Consider the following 26855-nt stretch of genomic DNA (forward strand, 5'->3'; position numbering starts at 1 on the left):
AACTCCAGAGGCTGGGAAATTGCACTTTAACAAGTACCTCTTTCTAATGGACTTCCACCCTATAAATAATAGCTGAACTGTGCAATTGTTTTGAAGGGTGAGGAGGCACTGACTGCATTTTCTGGTGCCTGGGACTCTCCACCCAACAGACCATAAACTCATTCTTGACCTCACTGTAGATGACTAGGTTTGGAGTGTAGTGTTCCCTTCCAAGTGACAGACTGATAGCATAGCCGATATCCCCAGGAAAAAAAATGTGTTCACAGCCCCAAATTACAAGGCATTTATTTTACAAAGAAACTTCATATTTTATTTAGAGATCTGAACATAAACAGAACAGAGAACCAACAACTTTTAACTTTTTAAGCCAAATAATATATTCAAGGAGATAAGATATTAGCAATATGAAACAAGAACAAGAATACATCTTTTTAAAAAACAAGCAAAAATAATAATTAGAAAAATGTAAAACAATGCAATCAATGGGATAATAATAGAATAGATACGGACAAAGAAAAAATTATCAGATTGAATATCAGAATGAGGAACACTACCACCCAATATGAAGAAGGAAAAGACAGGAAAATTTTTTTAAATATGAAGGAAAAGCTAAGAGATGTGAAGGATAAAATTGGAATTTCTAGTATTCATAAAATAGGAGTCTCAGGAAAAAAGGAAAGCAAAAAGTAAAAAAGGTAATATTTGGGGGGGAAAAAAGAGATAAAGGGCATGGATTGCCAAAGGAAAGAAAGAAAAGAAAACCCTTACCTAGACACATTACAGTGAAATTTCAGAATATCAAACATACAGAGAAAATGTTAAAACTTCCTGAGTATAACAAACAAGCCAGTAAGGAAAAAAAATTGAAGAAACAAAAATAAATCAAGGAGAAAACAGGAAAAGAAGAGAAGAGAGAAAATGAATAGATGGGAAAAATAAAAAACAAAGAGCAAGATGGGAGATTTAAACTCATTTATATTAATAATCACAATATATATAAATAGTCTAAACAACTCAGTTAAAAGGCAGAGATTATCAGAATAGATAAAAAGCAACACCCTGCTACATAAATTTTTAAAAAATCCATTTTAAATAAAAAGATACACACAAATAGGTTAGAAGTAAAAGCTTAAGGGAAAAAGTAAAAGTATAAAAAAGATACACTATGCTGACAGTAATCAAAAGATAGCTGGAGTAACTATTTTAATATCAGCAAAGACTTCAGAGCAAAATGTATTACCAAGCTTGGATAAAGAAGTTTGTTTTATAATAATGAAGAGATTAATCCTAAACATCTTTGTACTTAATAACAGAACTCCAAAATATATAACACTTAAATGAAGAGAACTAAAAAGAGAAAGAGAATAGTCTGAAATAATGGTCAAAGATTTTAAAACCTCTATCTCAATAATTGAGATAATAAGTAAACAGAAAATCTATAGAAGATATTTGAACTTTATCAACCACTTGATCTAATTGACATTTATAGAATACATTACCAAAATATAACAAAATGCTGTTTTTCAAGTGCACATAGAACATTTTAACAAAATTGTCTATGGTCTGAGACATGAAACAAATCTCAACACATTCAATAACATTCTTTATGCAAAGTAGGCTGTCTGATAAAATTAGAATTACATACTCTACCAACTAAGATGGCCAGGTACCACTACTGAGAATAATTTTTAAAACTCTAAGTAAAAAGATATATCATGTTCTTTGATAGAAAGACTGAATACATTAAGATTTTAATTTCCCCCAAACTGATTGAAAGATTCGATGGAATCGTAGTCAAAATACCAAAAGAAATTGAAAAGTTGATTCTAAAATTTATAGGGAAGTGTAAATAGCATGAAGATAAAAGATTCAATTTACCAAGAAAATATACCAGTTTTTAAACACATATGTACCATATAAAATATCTTCAAAATATATAAAGCAAAAGTTGATAAACTGACATTGATAAATGCTTCTAATATAGTGGGAAATTTCTTACATGTCCCTTTAAATTATTGAGAAGCCAGGAAAAGCTAGACCTAATTTTGTATATTGTGTGTGTGTGTGTGTGTGTGTGTGTGTGTGTGTGTGTATATGAGAGAGACAGAGCAAGAGGAGAGAGATTTGTATCTAATAAAAGGAGATTATACATTTTCACACACACCAGACATTTTAAAAAATGGATCAGATACCATGCCATAAAGCAAATCTCAACAGATTTCAAGAAGTAAAATCATTCTTAATGGGCTAGTATACATTGTGAAAATTCAAAGGAAAGATAGGCTGTACAATATTTCCAAAACTAATTCAAGTATAGAATCCTGCCTGTCTCTCCCACTTTTTTTTTCTTCACAGAATGTGTATTAATATATCCAAGGACTGACTTTCTTAAAGAATTCATCAACACTCTCATAAACATCCTCATTTGTTTTGAGGCTTTTTTCTAACCCATTGACCTTTACTCAACAGGCTTTGGAAGCTTGCAAAGATGCTGGCTTGGTGAAATCTCTTGGAGTATCCAATTTTAACCGCAGGCAGCTGGAACTCATCTTGAACAAACCAGGACTCAAATATAAGCCAGTCAGCAACCAGGTATAGTTTGCTAGGAGGTAGGAGGTGAGAGGGGGAGGGTGGGGTGGGGGAAGATTCCAATATTTACTTACCAGGAGAACCCTGGACTAGAAGTCAGAAATCTTGTGGTCACTCTACATATATCTCATCATAAGACCCTGAGAACAAGTCTTTTTATTTCTCTCAATTTATGTCTCTTAAAAAAAGAATTTGCAAGTTCAGATTCAGGCAAAAATAACCCAAAAATATTTTTGAGGAAAAGTGATGAGGAGAAACTAGATGCTAAGATATGCAGCCAGATGCTAAGATATGCAGAGTACTTAAAATTATGTAAGATTAGTGTAAAAACCAACAGATAACCAAATTAATAGAAAATAAGCAATACCTTAAAAACAGGCCCAAGTATAATAAAAACTTAATGTAGAAACGGTAACACAAACTAATGTCAACGGCAAAGAGATGAAATTTTCAGTAAATAGTTTGGAGGAAATGGCTAATTGTATAGAAACAAATACAGATCTTTGCCTCATGTCATACACCTAGTAGCTCTTCAATCAGGAGTTAAAGATAAAACAGGAAGTCACTTGTGAACACTACAAAATGGTTTTAGTTTTCTAGAGCTATAGGTAGAAACAAAGCCATTGGAAAATTATAAAAGAAACTGACATATTTAATAGTATAAAAACAAACTCTAAAAATATTGGAAACAAAGAATAAAAAATGGATAATTATATTTTTAAATATAATAGAAAGGGAGATCATATCCTTATGAATTAAAGCTTAATAAGAATTAATGAAAAAAAACTAACAATACTAAAACTCCACAGAAAAGTGAGCAAAAGAACTGTGAATAGAAATTCGAGAAGACAAATTTTAAGACTAGTAAACATATAAAAAATGTTCAACTGCGCTAGTAATTACACGTATTATTTTGTATCGTATATCAAATTAGCAAAGCTTTTATTTTTTAATGTAATGTTCCATATAAGCAAGTGATAAAGTGCTGCTGGCAAGTAAAAATTTGTTTGTCCTTACTGGAAAGCTATTTGGCAATAAGTGTCAAGAGCCTTAAAAAATGTTTATAGTCTTATATTCCTAAGAATTTGACCTTGTGAAAAAGAAAATCTGAAAGCCTTCAGGTGTGTTTGTCACAGCACTGTTTATAAAGACCAAAAAAAAAAAAAAAAAAAAAGGAAAGGAAACAACACAAATATGAAAAATTAGGAGAATATTTAAATTATAAAACTCATATAATGTAAAATCTTAATTAAAGATGTTCTTGAATCATTTTTGAGCAAAAGAGCAATGGCCATAATATTAAGGGGAAAAACCAGGATACAAAATGTAATTCAATATTGATGTGAATATATTATTTCAAGACATGCATAGAAAAAATATTGGAAAGAATCAAAATACTAACTGTAGTTATCTCTGGCTGAGAATTACAAGTGAATTTTGTTTTCTTCTTTATGCTTTTCTATATTTTCCAAGTCTTCTGTAGGGCGCATATGTTACTTTTATAATCACAACAAAGTACTGTTACCCACCAGTTAAATGGGGATAAAGATACTCTAAGAAGCTACATTTAAAAAACGTTTTTTGGGTATTCACGTATTGGAGCTTTGGTTGACTTGTTTTCTTGATTCATTGGTTTTAGCAACTCAAAACAGTCTTGAGTTCATAACGGAAAGAATGAATTACTACCTATCATAACAATTACCAGCTAAAAGACCGGTGTTGCTGTGTTTAGAAGTATTACTTCCTATGATACTTAAGCCAACACTATACCATGTGCTCTTAAGGAGCCGAGAGCAACAACCCTTGATTTCGTAACTGATCTCCATCTATCCCTTTGTTCTTACTCTAACCCTCACTAGCACGTCTCCCTCCTGCACCCTACAAGAATAATATTTTGTTATAAAAGGTTAAAATGATAAATGTTTCTTCTTACAAATATACTAAGAAAGATGGTGATTTTTGACCTCAGAATGAAAAATGAAATAAGAATTGCCGGTGTGTCTCCTCATGCCAAAGAAGAGGAAACTAAATTTCCCATTAGAATAAATCTGAAGTAGAATTTGCAAATTTTTGTATTTTTTCATAGACTTTATGAACAAGGGCCAATAGAATATGACCTTACTCTATACTCGTTCTCAGAGCCTGAGTATTCCAAGCTTCCTTAGTACTATCCATGGTGTCTATCTAAACAAATGTGTCTCCAGGCTCCATCCCTGGCTTAGCCTCTCTGAAAGCCTTCCTGGTGGACAAGTTGTCATGCAGCATTCTCCCAGCCTAATTCAAAGTAGACTGTGGATCTACCTCGGGCCATTTAATCTCACACACCCGACTCTACTAACAAACGAAGGGAGGGAGGTGGGGAGAACGGTAAGATCTCCAAGTTCTTCAGTTTTTCCTAACCCTATTCATTATGCTGAAGTCATAGATGTTCTGATCGGAATCAATAAGTACTTTTTGAGTGACTTAATGAAATGGAAAACCCAACACCAATTTTTACAGAAAGACACAGGAAGGGGTTAATGTCTTCCTTCACAGGTTTTGTCCAGCTTAACTTCACCATGTGAGATTTTGGTATCTGAAGTTCTGTACTACCAAATAGTGTGGTAAAAGCCCCAGACCTGTCAAGACACTGACACGTGATATCAATTTTACATAGTATGCAAGAAAAAGTAAAGACTGCATCTCCATTGGCCCATCCACAAAGGGCTATACCCTGTCTGTAGCAAAGAAGGAGCAAGTGTGCTTAGATATGCTTCTCCTTGGAAATGAGCAAGTTCCAGGGCAATGACGACATCAAGGCACTGTGACAACAGAAACCATTACTACCCCCTACCTTAAACTGAACACCAAGCTGCAGTCCTGACAAAACCCCTCCTGTAACAGTCCCCAGCATCACTAATACTTCCTAAGGTGCTAACTTGGTCCTCTCTGCATCATAACATTTTCATTCAACAGTCATTGAGCACCTACCTGCCCTAGGCCAGGCACTTTCCTAGGTTCTAGGCATGCATAAGTGACAAAAGACAGATAATGCCCTTCTTCTTGGAACACCAGCTGTCTAGTGGGGAGCACACATTAATCAAACAATCACAAAAGTTATCAATAATTAGAAACAGAGATAAACACTCTGAGAAGAAGGAATATGGTTCTCTGTGAATTCATAAGCACTTGGATCTTAGTTTATCCACTCCAACCCCCAGCATTTCCCTTACTGGTTGTCCCTTTAGTGATATGCTGTCAAATTTTTACCTGACAACTATCAATCCAAAGATTTATATGCTATTTTAAGTTATGTTGTTGAGTTTCTATGTTAACTCAAAAGCTTTTGTTGAGCAGAAGTTTCTAGTATGTTGCACAACACAACTCTCTGTGTAGTCCCAAGCTTCAGTTCAGTCACAGATCCTAAATGTGCATACCTATCTGTTTTACTTCTAACTGTAATAGCCTCATTCCCCATACCTTCTGCCACAAGCCGTATGCGGTCTTTTTAAAAGGGTAGGTTATAAAACTGTTTGATGTGTATGTGAGCACACACATACGTACATACATATATATGCATACATACTTCTACATATTTAATAGGCCAAAGACAAGCAACAGCACACCAATTTGATTAGAAAGGAGTCCTTGTGAGAAAATGAAATGTTGTGTTTGGAATGAGCAGGTGGCCATTAAGTTAAGGAACTCATACTTAGTTTCTAAGCAGTGGAATGATGTGATATACGTGTTTTCGAGAGACCAGTCTACCAATAATAGACAAGATTGGAATTGAAAAAGTAGGGAGCAATGTTGGAAGTCGAAGAGGGTTAAGGAAGGAAACACTAAGAAGTGTGATTCCTGCCTTATTTTAGTCTGTGTGTTACTTTGTAGAATTATTTAAGAAATGTTCCAAGGGGGAGAAATTCCACAAGTGTTTCTTAGGGTAAGGGAACAAGATTATGTCGGGGGAAAAAAAAAAAGCTAATCAAATTAGAGAACAGAAAGGAGACCCACCACGAAGAAGCCCAGTTTACTTTTTGCCATTTCATAAGCAGCATCTCCTTGTGCCTTCTAGAAATAAAACTTGTCAAATACTCACTATTCCAGACAATGAAGATAATAAATATATGCTTCAATTATTTCAATTCAGCCTTGGTTGATTTTGATTTAAAAAGAAAAAAAAGAATAGGTCAAAAATTATCATGGTGGTTAAGAAGAAACTTTGAGAAGAACTTTCTGACACGGTATTTTTAGTGCAGGAATCTTGCCAGTAAGATACTAAAGATGAACATAGGCCCGCACAGGGTGGTGTAAAGAACTCTTGGCCAAAACGACAAAATTCATCTTTAGATTTCATTTTATACATACTTTACCCCTTGTGAAAATATTCTTAGATGCTTGAGAGCTACAGGGAGAGGGCTTCTGCAACATGTCACTTCTACTTACCAAGACTGTAATCTGAACCTTGAGACTGGGTTTTTTTTTGTTTGTTTGTTTGTTTTTTTTTGGTTACAGAAAATTGTATTTGTGGAATGGTGACTATAAATAATTAAGTCTGTTCCCTCAAAGTTTTAAACTATGATTACTTTACAAAATTGAATTTGTTCCCCACTCACTTACTTTAGAATTATTCCACAGATGGTGACCTCACTAACCTCATTTTAATTAATCTCCCCAACAAACAATGTAAACTTTCTTGTTAGGAAAAGTATTTAGCATTTGCCTCATTATCCATAATACTCAAAAGTGGGTTTTATTGAAAAATTTTTTAAAAACTGTGTAAAACTGCATTCACTACAAGATTTTAATTTTGTGTTCTGCTTTCCAATGCAACCGTGCAGGTTGAGTGCCATCCATATTTTACCCAGCCAAAACTCTTGAAATTTTGCCAACAACATGATATTGTCATTATTGCATACAGCCCTCTGGGTACCGCTAGGAATCCAAGCTGGTAAGCAATACTGAATGTCTCTTCAGCAGTGTTTCCTTCGGTGTAGAGTATGAGACTAATGTGAATTATTTGATTGGCATAACTATATGGCTCTGTGATTTTAAGAAAGTAAGTTAATCTCTTCAAGCCATTCTCTGTATATACAAGTTGGAGCTAATAAAACCTTCCTCACAAATGTAGTATAAGAATTGATTATACTGGGGCACCTGGGTGGCTCAGTGGGTTAAGCCGCTGCCTTCGGCTCAGGTCATGATCTCAGGGTCTTGGGATCGAGTCCTGCATCGGCTCTCTGCTCAGCGGGGAGCCTGCTTCCCTTCCTCTCTCTCTGCCTGCCTCTCCATCTACTTGTGATTTCTCTCTGTCAAATAAATAAATAAAATCTTTAAAAAAAAAAAAAAAAGAATTGATTATACTGGGGCGCCTGGGTGGCTCAGTTGGTTGAGCAACTGCCTTCTGCTCAGGTCATGGTCCTGGAGTCCCGGGATCGAGTCCCGCATCGGGCTCCCAGCTCCATGGGGAGTCTGCTTCTTCCTCTGACCTTCTCGCCTCTCACGTTCTCTCTCACTGTCTCTCTTTCAAATAAATAAATAAAATCTTTAAAAAAAAAAAAAAGAATTGATTATACTGTATGTATAAAATTACGTAACAGTGCCCAAAATATAGGAAATGTTCAGTAAATGTTAGTTTAGGTATTATTATTTGACAAAGAGTCTCCATGACCATATATATCCCCAAAATTTAGGATTTTTTGATCTCTGGATTCAAAGGTAGCACTTCTGATGGGATGTGTTCCACAGACTTAAGTAGACATTTTTTACATGAAGATGACTCTAAGAGTTGTATGTAACTCTGTTTCTTCCACTTTGGTCTTCCTGCCTTCCCCTGTGCCTTCTTCCAAGTCAGTTCTCTCTCTGAGACCCATCAAAGAAATACTGTTTACCCTCTGAAAGAGACAGCTCGATCAATTTGCCTCTCTTGATATTCTCATGCTAAAAGCAGCTCTTCACTGAGTGCTTTGCTCCAGGAGAAATTGGTGATTGAGACCTGACGTGTCCTGGTAGGGGACCAGGTGGATGGGGAGGAGATGAGGAGGGTGAGTGAGGATGATGTTCTCATTACTTGAGCTAAATATGATGCAGGTTTTGATTTTTCTTTTCAAGGGTGAATGTATCCTCCCCACCTTTGCTAAAGGATGAATTTCTAAACGCACTGGGAAAAAAGTACAATAAGACAGCAGCTCAAGTTGTTTTACGTTTCAACATCCAGAGAGGAGTGGTTGTTATTCCTAAAAGCTTTAACCCTGAAAGGATCAAAGAAAACTTTCAAGTAAGAGAACTGTTTCTGGGAATGTAGAAAGTGGAATTGTTTGGTTTTTTTGAGAACTTTCTGTTCAGATTAATAAGAAACTTGTAATGCCTTCATATTTTATTTTATACCTGCTCCCCAACCCACACTCTGTAGATGTGAATTAACTTTAGCTGAATCTGAGACAGTTCCCCGCACTTTGGGGATTGCTTTACTGCTTGTATATTACCTAGCTCCCTTATGTCTTCTGTTTCCTTACTTATTGACTCTTGGCACTACCTACTCAGTTCTCCACCAGCACAGCAGGAATGGAAGGTATAAAATTTGAAATTCATAATAGTAAACCTTCCACCTTCTTAATGTCCCTGGTAAAAGCTAGGGACAAATTTGGAAATTATTGAAAAGGATCGTTTGACTTCAAGAATGTTCATTGCCTTTATTTCCTCTATAAATAATCTGTATCAGCATCATAACTTACAGGTGAGAAGAAGCCACTAGACAAGGGAGTGATTAGTTTACTCTGCTAGTACTCAAGGTCAAACTTCTAGGTAAATACAGCTATAGAAAAGTACCATGCAAAATTAATTAATTACTCATCAGTTAATAATCTCAAAAAATAAGTTGTTATTATCTCAATTTATAAGTTTAATAATCTCGGTATTTAATAAGTTTTACTAAATAAAATAAAAAAATAAGTAGTTTAATAAGTTTAATAATAATAATCTCAATAAGTAAATTGATAAAGATAAGACAAGATTTATCCCCTCAGATAGGAAAATAATCAGAATATTGAATGTATATAAAAACAGACACTTTCATATACTCCTGTTAAAGATATTAATTGGTATATGATTTGAAGTAGCAGGATGTCACTTCTCCAGATCTATCAAAATTCAAGCCCACATATCCATTTGACCCAACAATCTTGATACTATATTTACACATTCATGCACACATATATGGATATTTACTACAGCATGATTTATTACTTTTTTAAAAAACTGGAAACAATCATTAGTAGAATGTAAAACAAATTATATTTGTACAATGAAATATTATACTATAGCTTTTTTAAAATAATAGAGTGAAAATTGAAGTACTGCCATGGGAAGATATTGATGATACTAGGCAATTTATCTTCAGAGTTTTTGCTACTGCATGACAGAATGCAACTCAAACTTACAAAAGGGAGACATGATTTATTGGGCCACATAACTGGGAAGTCCATGGATAAATCAGGCATGACTGGACAGGAGTATTCAAATGATTTATGAAAGGACTGAGTTCCCTTCCTCCCTCTACACTACCTCCACCCAACCTTCTCTGTCTCCACATGGTGACACAACATGTCAACATGACAGCTCTAGGCTAATCTATAACTAATAATCAGTGAAGATGATCACAGGTAAAGGTTCTTATAACAATCTCTATCAATCCTTGATTGTCCCTTTGTGGGGCATGCACCATTCCCAGATTAATCACTGTATCCAGTGAGTAAGATACTTTGATTGGCCCCCTGGGCTACATCCCTAATCCTGTACTAGAAATGGATTCATGTGACAAACAGCCCTACTAGGTGATGGAAGAGAAGTTCATAAAAGGAAAAAGGGGATTCTGTTATTAGCAAAAAGAGGAAAGAATGATACATAGTTATATCACTACTGATAGCATTTTAACATGTAAGAAAATAGCTCTTACCAAAAGGAGTTGACACTGTTTTCAGCCATCTTAAAAGAATAAGATATCTAGATGGCTAATGTGTTAGTTCAACAAAAGTTAAAACAAGTTTGGATGCACCTGAAACAAATATTTTCATGGATTCCAAAGTTTATTATTCAGAAAATGAGAGTGGTTACTAGTGGTCCGTGTAATGGAAGATTAAAGCCTTTGGACTTTATGTTATTTAGTGAATCACAATTTTGTAGGAAAAGTACTATCATTCCTTTAAAAATTTTATTGCAACCATTTCTGTTATAGCCAATATATTTCCATAACCCTAATGATAAGGAAATGGAGTTCAGAGGTTCACATACCACAAGAAAATATGAAAGAGATACAGATCTACAAGGAAAATGGCAGTGGAAATCACAGCCAATTTTCACTCTATGGGGTTTGTATTTGCCCTGTAACCAGAAATTTTGTTGGGTGGTACAACCAAGAATTGACTAAATAGAAAATTATTATCTTTTAGAACTGAGGTAAAGTAATATTTTAAAAGAATGGGAAATAACCACAGAACATAAAGGGAAAAGGGAAAATTAATGTTTACAATAAAAGAAGAAAAAGTTACAGAAATAAAAATTATGTAATAAAAAGTTAAATCATAAATTAAAAACAAAAACTATATCAAATTAAAGGTAAGAATGAAGAAAATTAAAAAGCAGGATATTTTTAACATTAAAACAACAAGAAATCAAATTTTACCACCCACCTTCTGCCTTGTTGCCATCACCCACTGACCCCCATTCCTTGAAGTTTTTATCTCTTGATTCACTATCCCTCTCTCTGAAACCACTCCCATCACATTCTTGGTGAATTCAACATACATATGGATAGTCCTTCCAATAACATGGCCTGATAGTTCTTTAACCTCCTCGCCAACAATGATCTCGTCCTGTATGTTCCAGCTACTAGTTCCCATTGTTATTCCTGGGAACTGCAGTTACTAATACCTAATAACTCCTTCATACCCCTCAAAAATACCCCTCTCTCTCCTGCATTATCTCTCCACTGCATAACTCCTATCAACATACAAATATGTTGCGATCTCCAGTCTTGGAAGCTATATTCCAGTCTAGACTCATGTTCCTCTACAGCTATTATCCAGTTCTTTCTTTCTGTTTACAGCAAACTCTTAAAGGAGAATTCTATTCTCACTACCTACAAGTCTCTTTCCCCAATTCTCCCTTAAACCCATTGAAACCAAGCTTTCTTGTCAAGTTCACCAGTGACTTCCACCTTGCTAGATCCTATAATCATGTCTCTGTCCTTGTCTTAGTAGATCTTTCAACAGCATTTAATACAGTTAACACTTTGTCTTTCTTGAGTCTCTACTACAAGAGAAGTAGATTGGGGGGTGGGGGAAGCAGAATATCAGGAACTAAGTTTGTGAGATCCTGAATAAGTGAGTAACTTTGGATAATTTTGGTCATAAAAAAATGATAATAAATCCACATAAAATAAAGAAAAACATTGCATAGAAAGAATGGAGGGAGAATTTGGATGTTTACCTTAAAATGAAAACTGAAGGGGTGCCTGGGTGGCTCTGTCAGTTGAGTTTGCAGAAAATTATGAAATAATTTTAATTATTTCATATTCAACAAATTTAAGTTACAATTGTATATGTGTACTAAATCTTAGAAGAAATTTTAAAATATGCTTGACAAAATTATGTGATAACAGAATGTGGCATTCTCTACTTCACAAAGGTTTTTGTAAGTGATCATAAAAAGAATAATTATGGTAAAGTTTCACAGGGCTTCATCTGAAGATTATACATAGTTTGATTTTTTTCCAAATAACACTCTTCTGATGTATCAACTAGCCTCTAACTGCATCAGATTCCTACTTGAAAAATATTTTGCCTGTAATTAAGGCAAACTAAGATGACTTTCATTGATTTCATGAAATCCTGCATCTTTGCCAAGATTTGCAACTTCACTTTATATTATATATTCACTGAAGACAGAAAATGACTCACCAACACTCAAAAAGTGGACCTAATGTTAAGCAAAAATAAAGTTTGAGTAAGGATTTATTTTATAAGTCATTGGTCATTCATGACTTTTTATGTAATGCAGACTTTTGACTCATGACACAATCTCATAAACTCAACACTTGGATAATAATCAAAGAAAAGCATTCCCTGAAAAGAACACTTGGAAGCAATCCATGGGGGTATGATTAGGTAAATCAGGTTACATCTATACTATGAATGCAGTGATTAAATTAAAGTCAGTCTATCTATTTTGATAGAAAAGAGTCACTGAGACATATTATGTGAATGAAAGTAAGTTGCAGAATAATAAAGATATGATACAATTATTGTATTTTGCTCTTAGTGTGTTGGATGTTTGGAAGGAATATTTGGGAAGAAGAAAAATACTGGAGTGGTGGGTAACAAAAGGACCTTTCATTTCTTACTCCATGCATGTCCATATACTTCTGTAGTGTTTTCTTTCTCACAAAAAAGCATATATTTATGTATCACTTATATAATTAAAATTGATAAATATAAATTATTGAAATAAAATTTAAGGGATAGCAAATTAAAACAATGAAATAAGAGAAGATCATTATAAATAAACCAAATGTTAAAAATGTAAATAAGCTAAAATAAAATATTAAAATGTTAATAAAGGACAATTATAAAACCAGAGTATAAAATGTACAAGCTAAGAAAAAATAAAACAATGAAAATGCAATAGAATTAAAAGGTAGAAGATCTATTAAAAAAAATAGTGAAAGAAAAGATTAAGAGGATAAAACAAAGCAAATTCAAAGTTAAAAATATGCATAAGCAAACTTAGAGACTAGGGAATGTTTTTAAAAACAAGTGCACAAAGGCCATAGTCCAAAGTCAAAAGTTTAGCATCTCTCCAGCAACAATAAACAATTCCTCACTCTGGGATTTGTAGATGTCCTGAACATAGGTTATTATAGGTTATTTGGAATGTCCTGCAAGATGGCCCCAGCATGAGTATCTCAAAGACAAAGAGCAGAACAGAACCCTGACTCTGCATAGGGATATGGCTCCCCAGCACCAGCCTAACTTCTCTCACATTTGCAGATATTCATAATTTTTTTTATTTTTTTACTTATTATTTATTTTTAAATGTATTTATTTAAATTCAATTAACCAACATATAGTACATAATTTACATTCATAAATTTTTAACATGAAAATCTTTTATGTGTATGTCACTAATTACAGAGCTTCAACATAAATGAAGAATTAAAACAAAATACCTAACAACTGAAAGAAAAAAACTAACAATTATTTTTTGTATCAATTTTTTATTTACATCCTAATTGGTTAACATACAGTATAATATTGGTTTCAGGGATGCCTGGGTGACTCAGTTGGTTAAGCAGCTGCCTTCGGCTCAGGTCATCATGATCCCAGTGTCCTGGGATTGAGTCCCACATCAGGCTCCTTGCTCAACAGGGAGCCTGCTTCTCCCTCTGCCTCTGCCTGCCTGTGCTCGCTTTCTTGCTCTCCCTCTCTTTGACAAATAAATAAATAAAATCTTTAAAATATATATATTGGTTCCAGGAGTAGAATTTAGGGACTCATTGCTCATATAACACCCAGTGTTTACTCCTTAATGCCCATCACCCATTTAGCCCATCCCCACCCCCCTCCCGTCCAGCAACTTTGTTCTCTATGGTTAAGAGTCTCTTATGGTTTAGTTCCCTCTCTCTTTAGTTCCCTCTCTCTTTTTCTTTTCCATCCCCTATACTCATCTATTTTGTTTCTTAAATTCCACATATGAGTAAAATCATTTGGTATTTGTCTTTCTCTAACTTATTTTGCTTTGCACAATATTCTCTAGCTCCGTACATGTTATCGCAAATGGAGAGATTTCACCGTTAATTATGGCTGAGTAATATTCCATGGTATATATGTATCACATCTTCTTTTTCCATTTGTCAGTTGGTGGACATATGTGCTCCTTCCATAATTTGGCTATTGTTGATAATCCTGCTGTAAACATCTGTGTGCATATATCCCTTCAAATCACTATTTTTGTATCCTTTAAGTAAGTAAGAGTGCAATTGCTGGATCATAGAGTAATTCTATTTTTAACTTTTTGAGGAAACTCCATTCTGTTTTCCATGGCTGTGTAGAGTGGCTGTACTACCAGCTTGCACTCCCACAAACAGTGTAAGAAGGTTTCCCTTTCTCCATATTCTTGCCAACACCTGTTGTTTCCTGTGTTGTTAATCTGACAGATATGAAGTGATATCTCATCATGGCTTTTATTTGTATTTCCCTGATGATAGAATGATGTTGAGCATCTTTTCACATGTCTGTTGGCCATCTGTATGTCTTCTTTGGAAAAATGTCGTTCATTTCTTCTCCCCATTTTTTAACTGGATTATTTGTTTTTTAGGTGTCAAGGCCTTTATATATTTTGGATACTAAGCCTTTTATCCTGATAAAGTCTAATAGTTCATTTTTTATTTTGTTTCCCTTGCCTCTGGTAACATGTTTCATTAAGAAGTTGCTATGGCCAATGTCAGAAAGGTTACTGCCTGTGTTCTAAGATTTTGATGGTTTCCTGTCTCACACTTAGGTCTTTCATCCATTTTGAATTTGTTTTGTGTTTGGTGTAAGAAACTAGTCCAACAAAACACCATTTGTTAAAGAGATGCTCTTTTTCCATTGGATATTCCTTCCTGTTTTGTTGAAGATTAGTTGACCATATAGTTGTGGGTTCATTTCTGTGTTTTCTATTCTGTTTCATTGATTTATGCATCTATTTTTATGCCAGTACTATACTGTCTTGATTACTACAGCCTTGTAATATAATTTGAAGTCCCGAATTATGATGTTCCTAGCTTTGTTTTTCTTTTTCAAGACTGATTGGGCTATTTGGGGTCTTTTTTTTTTTTTTTTAAATATGGGGTCTTTTGCGGTTCCATACAAATTTAAGTATTTTTTATTCTAGCTCTGTGAAAAATTGTATATTAATAGGGATTGCATTGAATGTATCGATTGCTTTGGGTGGATTTAACATTTAATAATATTACTTTTTCAAATTCATAAATGTGGAATGTTCTTCCATTTCTTTGTGTCATCTTCAACTTCCTTTCCTAAGCGTTCTCTAGTTTTCAGAATACAGTTCTTTTCCTTGTTTGGTTAGGTTTATTCCTAAGTATGGTTTTTGATGCAATTGTAAATGGGATTGATTCCTTGATTTCTCTTTCTGCTGCTTCATTATTGGTGTATAATACTGCAATAGATTTCTGGGGTCCCTGGATGGCTCAGTTGGTTAAGTGGCCAACTCTTGGTTTTGGCTCAGGTCGTGATCTCAGGGTTCTGAGATTGAGCCCTGCATTGGGTTCTTCACCTAACGCAGTCTGCTTATCCCTCTCCCTCTGCTCTTCCCCCACTAACACACTTTCTCTTTTAAATAAAATCTTAAAATAAAATAAAAAGAAAAAAGAAACCTAACAGATCTCTGAACATTGATTTTGTAGCCTGCAACTGTTGAATTCATGTACCAGTTCTAGCAATATTTTGGTAGAGTCTTGTGGGTTTTCTACACAGAATATCATGTTGTCTGTGAATAGTGAAAGTTTGATATCTTCCTTGACAGTTTGGGTGTCTTTTTATTCCTTTTTGTTATCTGATTGCTGAGGCTAGGACTTCCACTACTATGTTAAATAACAGTGATGAGAGTGGACATCCCTGTCTTTGTTCCTAACTGTAGAGGAAAAGCTCTCAGTTTTTCCCCATTGAGGAGGATATTAACTGTGGGGTTTTTGTATATTGCCTTTATGATATTGAGGAGTATGTTCCCTCTATCCCTACTTTGTTGAGGGGTGTTTTTAGGAATGGATGCTGTACTTTGTCAAATGCTTTTTCTGCTTCTATCAAAAGGATCATATGTTCTTATCCTTTCTTTTATTAATATGGTATATGATGCTGATTGATTTGTGAATATGTGAACTACCCTTGCAGTCCAGGAATAAATCCCACTTGGTCATGGTGAATAATTCTTTAAAACATGTTCATAAAAAAAAAAGAAGGGATGCTTATACATTTTTTAAGGGCTCCTGCTGCTGGCCCCATTCCCTTTAACCCAGACCCACTCTCTACCTTCAATAATGTCTTTTACTTCTGTTATTTCAGATCTTTGACTTTTCTCTCACTGAAGAAGAAATGAAGGACATTGAGGCCTTGAATAAAAATGTCCGCTTCGTGGAGTTGCTCATGTGAGTATGGAGGGACCATTCATCAAGTACTGCCCAGTGGTATTAGATTATCCTAGGTCCATAGAAATCACAAGGATAAAGGCCAGTGGGCAGCATGTTCTGAATATTAAACAGGTCCAGGTAAATTACATTTATTATAGGAAGTTTCTACAAGGTACAAGTTTTATTTAAAAGGTTTCTGACATTTATGACATCCCATGACTTAGGTTAGGGAATGACAGGCTAAATCACTTGATGAGAATTAAGTCATAGTGCATATACTAATACAAATGTAGAACCTACATAATTTTTCCTAAAAATCAAAGTGATGCACAGTTTAGGGCAAAATTATCAACAAAAAAGAAAGAGACATGGGAGCATAGTAGAAAGAGTACCACATTAGAAGCTAAGAACCTAAGATTTTAGGCAAATGCTTGCCTGTAAGATGTGCAGCTTCTAACCCCACCTATTGGCTGACTTCCCACAAGCAAAACTCCTTACGCTCCCTCAAAATGTTGCTAAATTCAGCTAATCAACTGAAGTAGCCCTTTATTCTCTAAATAGTACAGGGCCTTTAAAATAACAAAAGACTACAGTTCATACAGATATGATTATCGTATACATATGTATGTATACACTTTTTTTTTCTTTTTTTCATTACTATTTCCAGTTCTTGAAATCACCTGGATAGTAATCTGCTTGTAATAACTCTACGTGAGCATTTGGAAAATGCTCATCAGGGTGGTTCGTACAGTTTGAACACTTATCTTCCTGGTCCCCTATTTCTCATGAGTCAGAAAGTACAGTGACTATGCTAATATCAAATTTCTGAACCAATTTCTGAATTAATACAACAGCCTCCTAATGTGAATTTGCCAAGGATAAACATTATTTGGCATCAAAAGGTACCACCTAGCCTTGGGAACAAAAAGGTAAACACAAACACAGACCTAACCAAATACTTATTAGTTAATTAATAACTCTTGAAGATGAACTATTTCTATTGAATAAATATCATTAAATTAAGAGATAATAAGAGACAGCCAATCCACCAACATACTGTTGTTGTTGTTGTTAAGATTTTATTTATTTATTTGACAGAAAGAGAGAGAGATCACAAGTAGTCAGAGAGGCAGGCAGAGAGGTTGGGTGGCGGGGGGAAGCAAGCTCCCTCAGCAGAGAACCCCATGTGGGGCTCGATCCCAGGAACCTAGGATCACGACCTGAGCTGAAGGCAGAGGCTTAACGCACTGAGCCACCCAGGCACCCCATTGTTGTTGTTGTTTTACAGTTAGTTGGTGACATTATTTAGTTTGACATATGACCTATTTAATACCTAATTCCCAAAACACTGGGAAAATAACTCATGAAATCACTAGAAAGATCAGCAAGGAGAAACAAATAGTAGGCCACACTGATCAAAAAACTGAACCATTTAGGGATGCTAGGCCATGATTCTTCTCTGTGTTTCATCCAGTTGATCGTTGACATTGAAGAGCTTTTATTTATTTTATATTTTAACTTAAAGCTCATAGTACTTGCAGAGAACTGAATCTTAGACATGGTCCATGGCAGGCACAATACCCGCCAGTCCTTTTTTATTGACTGTTCCATCACTGTTGTTTAAGGGATAGGTTCATTATCATCATCACTACTGTGGAAACTTACTTCACTGATCACCTTTCTAGGTCTCAAATTTTCAGTTATCAGGAGTCCAGTGAGAAGGGCAGGTAATAACTCTGAGAAGAGAGTGGTACTGATGGGTCATAGAAATTTAAAGAGAAATGTTTATGTGGATATTTAATATGGAAGGCAGACTGTGTCCAAACAGCAGAGGAGAAGAAGGAATTGAAAAGATGCATGAAAAACTACAGGCAGGCATTACTCATCTCCTGTGCTCTTTTTCTGAGCAAAATGTTGAGAGGGACGCAGCCAGCCTTCCAACACACACACACACACACACACACACACACACGTGCACATGCACTTACCCAGGGCTTCAGTAAAAGATGCTGGCTTGAGGGAAAACAGAGGAACAGAGAGGAAATGAATAAGGGAGAGAGGGAGGGGTCAGTGAAATTGTCAAAGGAGGCTAGTAACACATACAACTGTGCAATGCTTGCAGTGAACTTTTTCCCTTTGGGGAATTGTTTTGACAGGTGGTGTGATCATCCTGAATACCCATTTCATGATGAATACTGACTTCAGAATGCTCCTGAACTGATTTTTCCCTCCCATGAATGTCAGAACCTTGGGCCAGGTAGTTCCTCCAGATGAAGAAATTTTAAAAGTTTTACTATCTTTAGATAAGTGATGAAGTTAACACGCTTAAGTTTTGTGCAGAGTAAATGACTTTGGCTTAGGTATATAAAGAAAAAATATGTTTAAATCTGTTGAAATAATTATTTGGAAATTATAAGCTAATATTTTATTAGATCAAGGTCTTCTGGTTTCCAGACCAAAAAAAAAAAAAAACAAACAAACCCAAAAAAACACTAGGCTTTAGAAAAGATAGCAGAGGCAATATAAAAGACAAATAACTCATGAATGTGAGTCCAGCTATTGGCAGTCTGAGGTCCTTACTTTAGCAGTTAACAGTGCAACAAAGAGGGTGGTAAGCTAGTGCGTGCAAGTGCTGTCAGTGACTTTGATGATTTGGACCATTGACTGTAACACACACACAGCCGAGATAAGATCCTCACAAGCATTATTAACAAGGAAGTGATTTGCTACACCTTGTGTAAAGAGAAAGAGCTAAGCATAGAAAAGTCTTAAAATAGAGCTAATTAAACACCACAGTGGTCAGCAAAGACATAATGATTTGGTTGTTGTTTGGCTCCATCCAGTGTGTGTTCATTTAGCTTCTGAGAGATGGCTAATTGCTGGTTCTCTCTTGCATGCTTTCAAGGGTCTGAGAATGAACATAACTGGTGAGCTATTTTTCCACTGTCTATCACTCTTGCCCTACTCATCATATATCCACCATTATGTGAAGTAGCTTGAGACAATCAACCGACACAAATAAAACCCTGAATCATTAAAAAAAAAAAATTCAAAGATGACTATTTTTTAAAATAGCCTCCATGCTGGGAAACCAGAACTCATGACCCTGAGATAAAGACCTGAACTGAAATCAAGAGTCAGATGTTTAACTGACTGAGCCACCCAGGTGCCCCCAAAGATGACTATTTTAAAAGAAGGCATTTAAAAAGGAAGCCAGTCCCGGCTGGCTCACTTGGTGGAACATATGACTCTTAATCTTGGGATTGTGAGTTCAAGCCCTGTGTTGGGTACAGAGATTACTTAAAAATAAAATCTTTTATAAAAAATAAAGTTAAAATTAAAAAGAGACTTCATGAAATTATTATACTTAGGACTTTGAAAGTGTTATTGGAATTTCAAGAAAGTAGCAAGTTTGAAAGAACACTGGTAATTTTACTGTATGTAAATTTTTAATTTTTGAAAAAGAAGGTTATTAGAATTCTGCAATAGAGATATACCAATTGTCAATTCAACTAGAACAACGTGTTTTTTTCATTCATATTAAGTCGCTCTCATAGGGCAAGAGAGTTCGTCAAAAATTTTGTCTTTCCAAGACCAATTGCTTACAGATAACCTGCAGTGACCTGAAAGCATACACTTCTGAGAAATCAGCACTTTAATTCGATCTCTACTCACTGTATCCACTGATTCTAATGTAATGCTGTTCTCTGGAAAATATTTTGTTTACCAGAAATAATAAAGCGTGATGATTTATTGAACCACATGAATGTCCATTTTGTTGCTAAAGGCAGGGAAAGAGAAGAGTCATCTGAATTCAATTCAACTAAAGGACTTTTGATTAAGTTCTTACTGTACATTTAGCATTGGGAAAAGGGACGATAAAGGGTATCATAGTATAAGAACAGAAACTTAAGCCGTATTCCCTGTTATCAAACTTCTTCAAAATATTTCAAGAGGCTGGTGTGGAGGAGCGACCATACCTTTCAAACCATTTTTAAAAGACAGGCACTTGGAAAGAGTCCTACCACTTCTCAAAGGAAAAAATAGTTGTAAAGATTAGAGGAGGGGAACCCTATCTTAGTTATACAGAGATGAGGGGGGAGGAGTTGAAGACAGAAAACAGGAAGTCCAGGAAAGACTAACGGTCTGATATGAGCTTCTGCATGTCACCTCTCCCTCTGCTCTCACCCTTCACAAGCTTCCCATCTATTTTGGGATGAATTATGTCCTCCCCATCAAATTCAAACCTTAAAGTCCTAGCCTTTAGCACCTCAGAATGTAACCTTATTTGGAAATAGAGTCACTGCAGGTCATAGCATATGTAATTCATTAAGACGAGCTCATAATGGAGTAGGGTGGCCTCCAATCCAGTAAGACGGTGCCTTATAAAAAGAGAAAATTTGGACACAAACAATATACAGGGAGAACACCATGTACAGATCAAGACAAAGATACAATGATGCTTTAAATTATTTGTTCCTTATATAAAACAACAAATATAAAGTAACTCACCGATAATAATGCAATAATAGTAGAAGAATGTAATACCCTACTTACATCAATGGATAGATCATCTAAGCAGACAATCAACAAGGAAATAATGGCTTTGAATGACACACTGGACCAAAGAGGCTTAGCAGATATATTTGGAACACTCTCTCCTAAAGCAGCAAAACACACATTCTTTTCAAGTGCACATGGGATATTCTCCAGAATAGGTCATGTACTAGGTCACAACAACACAACAGGTCTTAAGAAGTACAAAAAGATTAAGATCATACCATGCATCTTTTCTGACCACAGCACTATGAAACTTGAAATCAACCACAAGAAAAAATTTGGAAAGACCACAAATACATGGAGGTTAAAGAACATCCTGCTAAAGAATGAATGAGTCAATTAGGAAATTAAAGAAGTTTTTTTTTTTAAAAAAAATACATGGTAACAAATGAAAACAGGAACATGATAGTCCACACTTTTGGGAAGCAGCAAAAGCAGTCCTAAGAGGGAAGTATATGGCAGTACAGGCCTACTTCAAGAAGGAAGAAAAACCTCATATAAACAACCAAACTTCACACCTCAAGGAGCTAGAAAAAGAACAGCAAACTAAGCCTAAAGCCAGCAGAAGGGAAATAATAAAGATTCATGCAGAAAAAAAAATAATATAAAAACAAACAAAAACCGTAGAAGAGATCAATGAAACCAAGAGCTGATTCTTTAAAAAAAAAAAAAATTAGTAAAATTTATAAACTCCTAGCTAGACTAATCAATAAGAAAAGAAAAAGTACCCAAATAAAATCACAAATGAGAAAGGAGAAATAACAACCAACACCACAGAGGTACAAACAATTTTAAGAAAGTATCAAGAAAATTGGGGTATCTGGGTGACTCAGTCAGTTAAGTGTCTGCCTTGATCAGGTCAGGTCATGATCCCAGGGCCCTGGGATCAAGGTCCATCCACATCAAGCTCTTGGCTCACTGGGGAACATGCTTCTACCTTTCCCTCGCTCTCTGTCTGCCTCTCTGTCTGCTTGCATGCTCTCTCTTTCTCTCTAATAAGTAAAATCTTTAAAAAAAAAAAAAAAAAAAAAAGAAAGAAAGAAAGAAAGAAAATGTTATGGAAATTTCCTGCCAACAAATTAGATAACCTGGAAGAAATGGATAAATTCCTAGAAACATATAAACTTCCAAAACTGAAACAGGAAGAAATAGAAAACTTGAACAGACTGATAGCCAGCAAAGAAATTGAATCAGTAATCAAAAATCTCCCAAAAAACCAAAGTTCAGAACCAGATGGCTTCACAGGGGAATTAGACCAAAGATTTAAAGAAGAGTTGATACCTATCCTTCTCAAACCATTTCAAAAATTAGAAATGGAAGGAAAACTTCCAAATTCATTCTATGAGGCCAGCCTTATTCCCATTCCAAAACCAGACAAAGACTCCACTAAAAAAGAGAACTATAGGGGCATCTGTGTAGCTCAGTTGGTTAAGCGACTGCCTTCGGCTCAGGTCAAGCAGGGTCCTGGGATCAAGTCCTGGGATCAAGTCCCTGCTCAGTGGGGAGGCTGCTTCTCCCTCTCCTTCTGCCTACTGCTCTGCCTACTTGTGTGCTCTCTCTCTCTCTCTCTTTGTCAAATAAATAAGTAAAATCTTTAAAAAAAAGAGAGAGAGAGAGAGAACTACAGGCAATATCACTGATGAACAGGGCTGCAAAAATTCTCAAGAAAATACTAGCAAAACAATCATCCACCACAATTGAGTGGAATTTATTCTTGTGCTGCAAATACAGTTGAATATTCACAAATTGATCAACATGATATACCACATTAATAAAAGGAAGCATATGAACCATATGATCCTCTTAATTGCAGAAAAAGCATTTGATAAAAGGTACAACATCCATACTGGATAAAAACCCTCAACAAGTAGGGAGAGAGGGAACGTACCTCAATATCATAAAGGCCATATTTATTGCAGCATTATCAACAATAGCCAGCCTCCTCCCCTCAAAAAATCAATAATCAAATTATGGAGAGCCCAAATATCCATCCACTGATGAATGGCAAAATAAGATGTGGCATATATATACAATATACTATATATATATATATATATATATATATATATACACACACACACACACATACAATATACACATATATACAATATACATGTATATACAATATACACATACAGATAGTATATATGTATATATATACAGTATACAACATACATTTGGATACAATGGAATATTTCTTAGCCATAAAAAAAGAATGAAATCTTGCCATTTGCAACAACATAGATTGAGCTAGAAAGTATTCAAAGTGAAATAAGTCAGTTGGAGAAAGCAAATACTATATGATTACACTCACATGTGGAATTTAATAAACAAAACAAATGAACATGGCAGGGTGGTAGGAAGAGAGGCAAACCAGGAACACTCTTAACTATAGAGAACAGAGTTAATGGAGGGAAGGTGCTGGGGGGATGGGTTAAATGGGTGATCAGTATTAAGGAAGGCACTTGTGGGGGCACCTGGGTGGCTCAGTGGGTTAAGGCCTCTGCCTTTGGCTCAGGTCGTGATCCCAGGGTCCTGGGATCGAGCCCCGCGTCGGGCTCTCTGCTCCATGGGGAGCCTGCTTTATCCCCTCTCTCTGCCTGCCTCTCTGCCTACTTGTGATTTCTCTCTCTGTGTCAAATAAATTAAAAATCTTTAAAAAAAAAAAGGAAGGCACTTGTGATGAGTACTGGGTGTTGTATGTGAGTGATGAATCACTGAATCCTATACCCGAAACCAATGTTACACTGTATGTTAACTAGCTGGAATTTAAATAAAAACTTGAAATTTTTTAAAAAAAGAAGAAGAAGACATACAGATAGTCTAGGGACAGATGAAAAGATATTCAGCATCACTTACCGTCAGGGAAATACAAATCAAAAATACAATGAGATATCACCTCACAACTATCAGAATGGCTAAACTCAAAAACTTAACAATAGGTGTTGGGAAGGATGTAGGAAAAAAGGAACACCTACGCACTGTTAGTAGGAATGCAAATTGCTACAGCCCCTGTGGAAAACAGTATGGAGTTCCCTCAGAAAGTTAAAAATAGAACTACCTTACAATCCAGCAATCGCACTACTGGGTAATTCCCCAAAGAACACATAAACACTAATTCAAAGGGATACATGCACGCCTATGTTTATAGCAGCATTATTTACAGTAGCCAAGATATAGAAGCAGTTGTAGTGCCATTAATTAATGAATGTGGTATAGAGATGTGGTATACATATACAATGGACTATTATTCAGCCATGACAAAGAATGAAAACTTGCCATTTGCAAAAACATAGATGGAGCTAGAGAGTATTATGCTCAGTGAAATTAGTCAGTCAGAGACAGACAAATACCATGTGATTTCACTTACGTGGAATTTAAGAAACAAAACAAATGAGCAAAGGGAAAGAGAGAGAGAGACAAAGTTAGGAACAGACTCTCAATTATAGAGAACAACCTGATGGTTACCAGAAGGAGGTGGATGGGAAGACGGGCGAATTAGGTAATGGGAATGAAGGAGGGCTCTTGTGATGAGCACCCGGTGTTGCATGGAAATGTTGAATCACTATACTGTATGCCTGAAACTAAGATAACACTATGTTCACTAACTGGGATTTCAACAAAACCTCAAAAAAATAAATAAAAAAACAATTATTTGTTCCTCAAGTGTTGGTGGAATTTACCTGAGAATTTCAGGTAAATTCCATTCAGGTAATTTCTTCTAGGGTCAATTTTCAAATTCATCTTCTCAAAATTTATCAATGTCATATAATTCAGCAAGGGTAAATATATTTGTTCATTTACTTAACAAAGGTTTTTGTGTGCCACTCTGCTGGGCTCTATCCTAGGCAGGTGGGATACATCAGTAAACAAAAGTCCCTCAACTCTGCCCTTACACTCTTAGACTCTTCTGCTCCCTTTAATTTTCAAAAATCCGGGCTTACTTCCCCCTTTCCATTCTTATTTTGTATGTCTATCTTTTTAATGTTTCCTATTACCTAATTAGTGGTCTATCAAGTTATTTCTGCTTTCTTCAGAATTTCACTTAGAGCAAATTTCCCAAAGGAAGAGAAAATTCATTAGTTTTGCTGTTTTTCAGTTTCCTAATTTATTAATCTCTTATTTTCTTTTACTGATCTCTTATCTATCTTTCCTCCCTTGTCCATAGATTTCTAACTTCTTAAGTTGAATACTTATTTCATTGATTTTTGGTTTGTTTTTTTTTTGTTGTTGTTGTTGTTGTTGTTATTTATTTTGGTTAGTAATATAAATACTAACCATTATAAACATTAAATATAATGAACTTTACTCTGAGCAACTAACTGCTTTAGTTAAAATTTAATAAATCCATTTTTATATTTTTCTAGACATTCTGAATTTCGGTCTTTTCTTTCTTCCTTGATTTAGTCTTATTTACAAGAGTTCCTGTCTTATTCAAGTTCCAGTGTTAGAACTTTTTCCCCTGACACTTACATTCCACTTTTAATCATGCTGAGCTCAGATATCATCAATCAATGTTTTAAGTAATTCATGGGATTGTGACAAGATACATTCTATTTTAAAGTACTGAATTGGATATAATGGACATACAATTCTGTGTTACACATTTTTATCATCTAGTATTAGAAAAGCTATTTTGAGTAGTGGATCTTTTCTTTCTTTCTATGAACACAGAGGTTCATAACTGGAGGCAGTTTTATGCCATCCTCCCCTAGGGAACATCTGGAGACATTTATGATTGTCACAACTTGTAGGAAGTGAATGGAGGTGATAACTATTTAGTAGGTAGAGGCTAAGGATGCTGCTAAACATCCTACAATGCATAGGACAGCCCCCACAACAAAGAATTACCTGAGCCAAAATGTCAGTAGTGCCAAGGTAGAGGAACCTTGCTAACACCAGAGTCTTTCTTGCTAGATGTTAAGATGTGCTGATTCCTAATGCCATAATTTCAGCTCATTGTACATAAATTAAAGCTAATCCACTTAGGCTCATTTTTTACAGCACTTATAGTAAACCATCCACCCTTTATAATTTATCCATATCTTTTCTTTTGCATTTTATCTTCCCTCAGATTGTTAAACTAGTAACAGCTTTCATGCTTTCAGTATTTTAGTTTAAAGCACATGGGGGAAATAGTCCCAGTGAAAATGAGTTAACACAGGAAACAGAAATTTTAAATTATTTCTATGGCATGAGTCAAGAGAATTATGCTCTGATAAATAACAGACTGCTATTAAGAAATAGAAGCAATCTGAAAGATTAGATTAATAGTAATCTAATTTCCTTCCTGCCCTAAGTTTCTTGAAATAACTAAGCAGAGATCCAGTTTGATAGATCAAATCCACAGTATCTCTAGAATAAAAACTGGGTACCATCAGTGAAGAAAAATCTGTAAGGATAGAAAGCAAAAATAATTGGACTGACAAACAAGAACAGAAAACTGTAGCCCAAAGGTCTTGCACAACAGCAATTTCAGATATACCTTAAACTTAGTCAATAAAAAAGAAAAAGAAAGAAAGAGAAAAAGAAAAACTGGTGGTTC

At 35.2% G+C, this 26855-nt stretch overlaps 1 protein-coding gene across 2 annotated transcripts in view; it reads left to right on the plus strand.

The window, feature by feature from the left end:
* Positions 1-20508, plus strand: part of AKR1D1 (aldo-keto reductase family 1 member D1) — a 42835-nt gene extending 22327 nt beyond the window's left edge. The window contains exons 5-9 of one of the 2 annotated variants that reach the window (XM_059171960.1): positions 2470-2592; positions 7410-7519; positions 8680-8845; positions 16686-16768; positions 18907-20508. In XM_059171960.1, coding sequence (XP_059027943.1) covers positions 2470-2592; positions 7410-7519; positions 8680-8845; positions 16686-16768; positions 18907-18949 — 525 coding nt within the window. In that variant the 3' untranslated portion in view covers positions 18950-20508. The remainder of the gene's footprint in view (positions 1-2469; positions 2593-7409; positions 7520-8679; positions 8846-16685; positions 16769-18906) is intronic. The other variant, XM_059171961.1, reaches the window with a different exon arrangement.
* The last annotated feature ends 6347 nt before the right edge of the window (positions 20509-26855 follow it).

Source organism: Mustela lutreola, chromosome 4 (assembly GCF_030435805.1).
Source record: "Mustela lutreola isolate mMusLut2 chromosome 4, mMusLut2.pri, whole genome shotgun sequence".
NCBI lineage: Eukaryota > Metazoa > Chordata > Mammalia > Carnivora > Mustelidae > Mustela > Mustela lutreola.